The sequence below is a fragment of the Thermobia domestica genome, chromosome 1 (assembly GCF_964235325.1).
Source record: "Thermobia domestica chromosome 1, izTheDome1.hap1.1, whole genome shotgun sequence".
NCBI classification, from domain to species: Eukaryota; Metazoa; Arthropoda; class Insecta; order Zygentoma; family Lepismatidae; genus Thermobia; species Thermobia domestica.
In genome coordinates this window covers 183,022,743-183,032,692 of record NC_137454.1, presented here as the reverse complement: position 1 = coordinate 183,032,692, position 9,950 = coordinate 183,022,743, and the positions used below count along the sequence as shown (strand labels likewise).

At 34.9% G+C, this 9,950-nt stretch overlaps 1 protein-coding gene across 1 annotated transcript; it reads right to left on the bottom strand.

Moving 5' to 3' along the window:
- Positions 1 to 4,519: 4,519 nt before the first annotated feature.
- Positions 4,520 to 5,281, bottom strand: LOC145674585 (uncharacterized). Its single transcript, XM_081744817.1, has one exon. The coding sequence runs from the start codon at positions 5,279 to 5,281 to the stop codon at positions 4,520 to 4,522; it is 762 nt and encodes a 253-aa protein (XP_081600943.1).
- Positions 5,282 to 9,950: the final 4,669 nt, after the last annotated feature.

Genomic DNA, 9,950 nt, shown 5'->3' with positions numbered 1-9,950 from the left:
ATTGTATTAGTAATGAGTATTTAACTTAACAGCCAATGAATATTAAGTACTTCTCATTACACGAGTTGTATGTTAATATACAAATCTAACACTTTTTAATTATATTAGCAAATAGAGTCCACGCGTGTTTAATACTTTAATGTATAATTATTTGAATGCATGTGTATTATACCTAGACTCTTTTTGTGCATGAATTTTGAACCAATTGTTTTCCAAATTTTAATATAGTTTCTTAATGATGCTAAACAAAATGCTGAAAATTAAGTAATTGCCGCACTAAACAAGACAAATACTTCAAGTTCAGTATTATTACTTAGATCTCTGATAGCCAAATAGTAGCCCGCGCGCCATATTCGTTCTAAGATTACTTTCCATATGACCTGCGAATAAGGAAAATATGTACGATGTGTTCTTTCTTAAACTACCTGCACAGCAGGGACATCGTAGTTATCTATTATAATTTATTGAATCGAGGCTTTAGTGTGAAGAAAATGTAATTAGTCTTTTGGCTGCCAAATTCATACAGGAAGGTTACCGTTAGTACTGGGACGAAGTTTACAAAAAAGAAAAAGGAAGAAATTCAAATTTTCCCTTAAATGTTTGTAGGTAAGTAAGGACCTAATTAGCCTACACACGTGACAAAATAAGCAAGGTACACAAAGTGCAACAAAGATTAATCAAATATGTGCCTTATGCACATGAAGCGAATCATTGCTTTTGGGCAGACAAGTAAAATGGAAATTGTCACTCCATTGGGGTTTCTATTTTATCCTGATCCACGGTGAATTATTATTTGGCCATCACTGACCTAGGTAATCCTTTGTTGAGATATTTGGATGAAATAATATTTAATATTGAAATAAATTGTTTGTAGAATAAGTCAAATAAAAATGTCAGATATTTATTGAGACTTTAATATACAATCAATTTATTCTATATAATTGTTTATATTGTAAAACACAATTCTCGCTCAAATATCCTTAATTCAATAACAATGAAATTTATCTTGTTTTTTTACATGAATTAATACATAATTATACACATCAGCATAAAATATTGTTTGGAATCTGTTGCCATTTCCCAGTCAAATATCTTATTAGTGATTCGTTATTTTCTAAATTAACAGCACAAAATTTCATTACCTATATAGTAGAGATGGACTAGTTCGGTGGATCAGAAAAAAGTGGATCAGACAGGTCGAATTTTGAGTTAACGGTTCATGAACTGCAGGTACAGTTCAAGACATTGAAAATGTTATAAAAGGTTTAAGTCCAAAACACTGCCAAACTCTTGCGCCGTGTGCTTATGCATTCGGAAACACATATCATCTACACACACACACACACATATGCTCCTGGTGTACATGCTACATGCTCCTGGTATACAATTCTACTCCTCCCCTTCCTCCAACTCTCCTTGTCTAAACCAATCTGTCTCACGTAATATACTCTTTCCATTCAGAGGAAAAAAACAGTAACCATGTTTACAAGCTTTATAGCTATTAAACTCTCTCTTTCAATCCGTTTGTTCTGAAATACCTTTGTAGAGCCTGAATTTAAAAAATCACAAAATGTTCCCATAGCTTCATAAACGCCTTTATTTGCATTCTTTCTCTTCTTCAAAGACTACCTGTCACATCAAGCTAGGAAGATGCTCGTTGTGAAATCTATAAAAATTATCAATCTAGGTAGTAGGTTTTATGCTTCCTAAAGTCTGTAATGCGGGCGCAGATCTCTAAAAACGACTGACAGAAGTTAGTGTTATTCAATGTTTTATTTCATTTTGTTTCCCAGTTATTGCAAGCAAATGTCCCAGAGGGGTCATTAGGGGAGGACGGGAGGGTGTAATTCCTCCCGTCCTAATTGAGAAACTAATAGAATGGAATATTCCAAAAGTTGACTCAGTGGGAACAGTAAAAGTTTGTTACTACTGTGTTAATTGAATTACATTTGATAGAACCTCTGATAAACTTGTGTAAAATACTCAGACATAAATCACCTTTTGCGAAGCTCTAGTGGAAAATGAAACAAATCGTAGTAACCATGTTACAATTTTAAACAAAACAATTTAAAAAAAACAATGGAAATACGCATAAGATTGTCATTTGGATGCGAACCAATAACTTTAAAAAACAGTGTATTTGCATCGTTCTGTGTTAGATGAAAAATTCACGTGAGGGACTCACACGCGGAATAGCCCTAGGTTCGAAAACCGACCGTTTCTTTAGATACGCTCATACTGTCCATTCCAGAAGATCAATATTTACTTAAATGTAGTTGAGGCTAGTGTAAGCCGAAATTGTTTTCAAATACAAGGGTTGTTCAAGGTTAACCAGGACTTTTATTTCTTCAGAGGAAACAGATAGCAGAAGAAGCACCAAACTATATCAGCTTTTCAAAATATTCTACGTGCGAGTCGATGCACTGTTGTCATCGTTGTGGGAGCTCCTTGCTTCCTTTGGTGTAGAAAGAACTTGGTTGTTGTCTAGCCACTGAAGGACATTGTTCCACAGTGCTTCATCTGTCCCAGATGGTCTTTAACGGGTGCAAACCAATGATAATCACTGGGGGCTAAATCTGGACTGTAGGAGATGGGTTAGAACTGTTCACAGACCATCATGCGAGTCCCCTTCTGATGAAATGTCAGCTGGCGGGGAATCCGCCTTGCACAGATTTTGTGGAAGCGTAAGTAGTCGTGAATGATTGTCTCAGCACTCCCGACACTGATATTCACCTCGGTAGCAATATCCTGCATTGTTACTCGCCAGTTCTCAAGAATCATTTGCTCAACACCTGCGATATTCACTGATGTGACCGCAGTCGGGCGAATGTGTCCATGCGCTTCATTTGTCACCACTTCCCGTCCTTCGCGAAACTGTTCACACCATTCGTACACTCTTGTCTGTGACATTGTTTGTTCACCATACTGTGCTTGCAATCTTCTGAAAATCTCATCTGAATTAACTTTCTCCTTCACAAGAAATTCGATTACACACCGCTGTTCAAAAATCACAGATACTCTGCCTACTGACATGTTTCCTGCAACTGCTGCGCATACGCGAAATACGTCATGCTGCGCACTAGTTACTCGAGAAGGAATACATTACTTCACCCGCAAGTTTCATCATGATCCGGCTATTCATCGATTATTTACGTACGAAAATCCCGGTCACCCTTGAACGACCCTTTTATAAGATTTGTTATTACATGCTACGTCATATCATGATGAAGTTTTGTACAATAAGAACAGTCGGGTGGTAATACAATCTTCCATTGATATTGTAATATATACATATATATATATATATATATATATATATATATATATATATATATATATATATATATATATATATATATATATATATCTTTAGAAACGTTTGACTCAGAAATAAACGTGCAGTGGACCATACCATGCAAAATAGATAACTGAAGACATTGTAAACCAATTTAGAAAAAATATAAATCACCATCGGAAAAATAAACTAGTTGCGGACAAATAAACTTAAACCATTCCTAAGAGGAGAAGAAGAGACACGTGAAAGTAATATAATGTGAACTCTTCTTTCTATAAGTTCTTTAGTCATTCCTATACTATATTTTATTTCACATTCACATAGAAAACTAGTCACCTGTTCTATTTTCTATCCCTACTACTTTTGTATTTGACACCAAATACTTCTTTGCAATCACCATAGCTTTGTGTTTCGAACATTTATTTTCATCTCATGTTCTTTACAAGAGGAAACAGAAAATATGCATCAAGCACTGTTAGTCAGGAGACCAAGATAAGGATGTAATGAATTAGAAGACAAAGAACAGAATGAATTAGAAGCACTAACGAAACTCACGTAACACGACACTTTGTGAAGGGTTTGGCTGAAAAATGTTGTAAGAAATCATAGTACAATATACTAAGGAATATTGATTGTTGTATTAAAATTGTAGATGACAATGTAATTATTCCATAACTAAACAGTTCTTGTATAGTGTTATATAATTGTTTTCAAAATATTCTTCTATTCCGATTTCTTACTTTTCAGTGTTCCATATGCACTTCAAAACAACAGAAGAGGAAAACTTATCCTACTTAAAAGGTTAACTGGTCCTATCTACCTGTAGGCTACACCATATATTCGGGCAAAACACTCGCGCTAAGAAAGCACGAACTTACACATTTTAATGATCTATATCTAGTTTAATGACCTATTCGTGTTTTTATTTCATTTCTATTTACTATCATTATTGAATAATAATAATAATAATAATAAAATTGTAATATTGAATGTCTGTTGTTTTTAAAACATGTAGAGTCCAACACACTTGTTTCTGCCGAGATCGTTGTACAGCACAGTGTTGCAATCTAAATATCCAAAAGAATAACTACCAAGCATTGTACAAAAAAATACACTAACGCAAATGAATAACATGTACAGCCTATTAATAAAGAGAGAGCTTACCTTATTTCAATGGCTACAAACATATTAATGCTGAGACTGATGGCACACTTCACGCATTAATTAGTCTAATATTTCTATTCCTGACAAGTCCTCCCCAATCTCCGAGTCCGTTTCAGTTGATTCAGGGTCTCCTGAGAAGTCCTCCTCAATCTCCGAGGCTGTGTCAGTTGATTCAGGGTCCACGTAAATTACGAAAGGTGCCGATGTAGCATTATCTTCATATTCATCTGTCAGACCCTCGCGCTCCATAAACTCATTCTCGATCTCTTCCACAAGACGACACCTTGAGCCCCATTCTTCGCTTGTGACACTCTCAAATTTGCATTGTGCGAGCTGCATGACCGCATCCAAATTAAAGGTTGTGTTGTGATATGCCACCCAGTTCTTCACTAGTGCCCATATTTTTTCTATTGGATTCAATTCAGAGTGATATGGTGGAAGTCTTGATACACAATGTCCGTATTCATTTAGCAAGGAGTCAACTTTGTAGGTTACATGTTTAGGTTTGTGTAATTTGATTAATTCGTACAGCTCAGGTCGTGTCATGGCTGCATATCTCTGCATATCTTTTTTTAAAGAATCTTGAGTGGGGGCAGGATTTAATTGTGCGTTGTGATACGAGGCATTGTCTAAAACAATAACAGATCTGGGTGAAAGATTAGGAATTAGTTTTCCTCGAAGCCATTTCATTAAATTATCGCTGTTCATGTCATCGTGGTAGTCCCCTGATTTTGAATTAGATTTAAACATTAGTAAAGCATTAGGAACAAACCCATCCTTACCTCCGGCGTGAACTATCACAAGACGTCGTCCCTTGGACATAGGCACCCGAAAACATTTGCCAGAATCGTCTGACCAACCATATTCTGGAGTATGGGAACTATGTAAGTATGTTTCATCTACATATGTGATTGGTCGTCTTTCCCGCCTAGAATGCCTTATTTGTTTCAAGAACCGCGTTCTTTGAGCACGAATCTTTGCTTTTCGGTTAAAATGGTTCTATTATTTGGTGTCATCCTCCACTTAAAACCCAGCTTATGCAGTAAGCGTCTCAAACTCTCTTTACTACCCGCAAAATTTAATTCTTCTTGTAATGTCGTGTGCAATTTGCTAAGTATTGGCACTTGCTTTTCACGCATAGCATAGTCATACATACTCCTACGGATGACAGTCTCCTTTAGCCTAACCGGCATAACCGTGGGACGTAAAACTCGAAGATTTCATTTCATTTTACATACGGATGACACATTCATCGAAATTGTCCACTGAAGATTTAGGTGCTGGTTTTGGTCTTCTCTTTCCAGGAGTAGAGAATGATGTGGAGGGCCCTTCTGACGACTCAAGAACTTCTCTTTCCTTCACAATTGCTCGAATTGTTCGTTCCGGGACCCCGGTTGCAGCTGCCGCTCTTTTACCAAAATGTTTAATTGGAATATTAACACCTTCACTAGCTTCCATCTTCAAAAATGAATGAACATTACTCACAATTTCTCTCGCTTGGCTATGTAAAGTCTTTGTTTTCAATTTGGACAACACTGGAGGCATCGTGTAAATAAACGTTTTTACAAGCGTAAAACTTAAAAACTAGGAATAGGCTATCTACAAAACTTTCAACACTAAAAAAGGCGTTTTTTTAAAAAAAGAAACCTGTCTTCACCACAGTTCGAAAAACGCGCGCACTTAGAAAAAGGCACTTCAGCACCACTAATCTCTATTGTCGTATGCTAATAAGTTTTTTTTAACAATGATTTTTCTTGCAGAATACTCCTGCTTCTGAAAGGTATATTTTTGCTGCTTTTGTCTGCCGTTGGCAACAGTACACTTTATTCAGCGAATTATAGTTCAGCATGGAAAGAACAATATGCGCCATAATGAAAGGGCCATGCGCAGTTGCCAAACTTACTTCAGCGAAAAGGAGAGAGAACGATATGGAACATAAATTCGCATAGGACTTTTAAATTATCTTTCCTCCTCGGTGTCAAGAATTTAACTGACTATTGTGGCAACATAGCAAGTGCTAGAAAGAAGGGGGCGAAGAAATGCATGTAAGAAGTGCGGGGTGTGAAGCATTTGTATCGCGGCAGAGACTTCTGCGTCAAGCTATACCAAGCTCCCTCGTGGCTAAGCGGTTAGTTTACTCGCCTTTCACATGGAGACGTGGTTTCGAAATCAGCGGGAGCTCATTGTGGTTCGCATTCCATGTTAAACTGCAGGATAGTCCACGTATAGCTTCGCAACTTTAAGGGAAACTCAACTCAAAATCAAATCACGACAGCTTCACATCCGGAAGTAACTGATACGCTAATACAGCGAAACCCGTGTGTAACGTAACCTATCATGGAAGGGAACTGCTTACGTTGGCTCCATTTGCATATCTGATGAATTTTCCCTGCATACCTATCCGGCCAAACTCACATATGGAATTTGTTTATAAGCAGTGTTACTAGTTCAAGCCAACATTTTTCTTTAGGTAATTATTGCTCAATACTATACTTACCTTCTCAATGAAAAGAGGAGAAATAAAATTTTGGTGTGGTCACAATAGACAGATGTAAAAAATCGCTTTCTTGAAACGTCGACCACAAGAGAAAATAGAAGCTATTTCCCACGGCAATAATCTTTCTTGTTCAAATTCCTCAAACTAAATCACGTTATACTGCAGTTATTAATGAAATAATTTACCAGTGAAATATAAACACATTTTAAACCGTTTAGAGCAGCGTTTCCCAACCGATGTGCCGCGTGGAAATCGAAAAAAATATTAATTCTATAGAAATCAAATTGCAATACATAGGGAAAAAAGTATATTTATATTTCACATTACTATGAACCTCTACTATAAATCTACACTTTTAAGGTTCATTCTGTGTTACTTTTCTGTGCATTTTTTAATTTTGAAAAAGGTATTTGTTATCATTGTTATGACCATTACTTAGGGTTACCATTTTTTTTTTTTTTTTTCAAAATACGGACAAGTCTTAAAATGACGACCCATCAAAGATACCGTGTCCAAACAGAATAAATATTTTCAAATTTCTGAAATAAAAATCTCCTTTTTTAGGTTATTCCACAACTGTTTACTGTAATTCTTAAAACACTATTAGAAACTAATATGTTTTATATTTTTTCCATTAACACGAATATAATAAATCATGCCATTAGATTACGTATATCAAATCTTCCAAAAGAACCCTAGGATGGAAAAATGAGATACTTTTTAAAAACATAACGTACTTTATTAATAGTAACTAAAATATAAGTTATATGATGAAAACACAGTTCTTTTCACCCGAAATTTTAGTGATTTCCGAATCGGAAATTTTCGAGCAACTCCAAAAACTGTCAAATACGGACACTTTCCTATTTCATTCTTTGTACGATACTGACACGGACACGGACCCAAAAATACGAACAGTCCGTACAAAATACGGACATATGGCAACCCTACCATTATTGCTTCATTATTGTTGCAGACTATTTCGTAACTTGAAATTTTAAAATGTCATTCAATCCTTTGGACAAAGCAAACATGCATACAAATTACCTACATTTGTGTTTTTAAAGTAAAAGAGATTTGTTTGTTCGTTCGTTAGCTATTTAGTGATCTTCCTTCTAAGCGAAAGGTTGAATACAGTTTTCGATTTTAAAAAAAAGTGTATTTTTAAAAACTTTAGTCCTATATCTCATTGCAATTGTTTCCTATTTTTAAATTAAAATGAAAAATAAGCATAATGATTTATCACGGCGGAAAACCAATGATCGAGCTTACTTTTCTGTAAGAAGAATGTCAGTAATCACAGAAAAAAATTACCGCGGTATTTTATATTTACAAATAATAATAATAATAATAATAATAATAATAATAATAATAATAATAATAATAATAATAATAATAATAATAATAATTCTATATGTGTGCCGCGAGAATTCAAGTTATACCTGTAGTGTGCCGTAAGTTGCAAAAGATTAGGAAATGCTGGTTTAGAGTGAACTTTGCCCGAAATAAACTCAATCCTAAAAGTAAATTAGGGGAGAACGGGATATTCAAGAATACTTAAGCTTTGATGTTAAATAACTTTTTTCTTTCTAGAGATAAAATTAAGATTTCTTGTGTATAGAAAGCTTGGAGTTTTTCTTGTTTACTGAAGTGCAGAGGAAAGTCAAAAGTAAAATTTTTCTACAAATCAGTGAGATGTTTTAAAAATCTACCTATGTTCGGGATTGCCCCAGTGGTCGGGGTAATCACGAACATACTGTTTAATTTAAACTTTCCTTTACGAAAGAAGCAAAATGAATTAAAATACATTAAGAATATATTGTAATTTAGTATTTAAATCTTTAATAAGAATTATAATTAGAAACATAGCTCAATGAGAAACATGGCCAGACCTTATCATCTTTGAAACTAGAACAAATGAAAGCTAATAGGAAGTAGGCTAAACAAAATGCACTCTTATGAAACAAATTCAGAAATAACGGTGCATTAAGTAAAATGTTCATTAAAGTGAAAACATTATTTGAGATTGTAGAAATCACACAGATATACGCATTAATGTTTTGCTTCCAAGAACAGTATTCTTTATTAGTTCAATGTCCAAATGCGTTAATAGGCTGAACAAAATTGGCTAACTGCTAATGAACGCTACTAGGCTAAATAAATTTGTAAAACACTAGGTGAATCACACACAGAAAAAAATGCAGCCTATGATGAATGATCAGATATCTAAAATAGGATTACTGACTATTTGAAGTAGTAGTCTCGTAATGACCTAAAATAATAAATATAGCGAACCATCCTAATTAATTAAGCTAATAACGCTTATTGCCAAGACATGATCTATTTCCCAAACCAATTTCATTAACTTATTACTTACTTTTCAATAAAAAAAAAGAATTATTTAATTTTTTTGATAATTTGTTTCACACCATGGAGCTATCATGGACACTTCGGGGTAGTGGCAAACACTGTCTGGCATTTCCCCATGAAACACTATTTTATTGTTAAAGTTGAAACTTATTAATGACTGCATACAGGCTAGTAAGATTACAAAGAATTAATTCTCGAATATAGGGGCATATATAGCCTTATAGATAAGAGCCAAGTTACCTTGCCCAGATTGTTGAATCAACGTTATTAGCGAATCGACAAAAACAACAAAACGTCTTCTTCCTGGCAATCCACTCAACCGACTCTCATCAAATTTATGCTACACTTTTCTAGGTGTCTCAGCTAGCATGCAACAAAATCGTCTGTTTTCTAACAAGCTTCCTTGGGCGAAAACTTGGGTGTTCGGCATTACCCTAGTGTTCGCGGATACCAGGGCTTCCCCTAATCCTTGTGAATTTTTCCATAAGTAACTACTGTACATGTTCCATTTATTACGGTTATAAATGAAGTTTTTTTTGGTAAAATATCAACAAAATCACATGAGTCATTTCTAAGAATATAGAAACATATTTATCTCAATGGAACAGTTTAGGGAAAGAAATA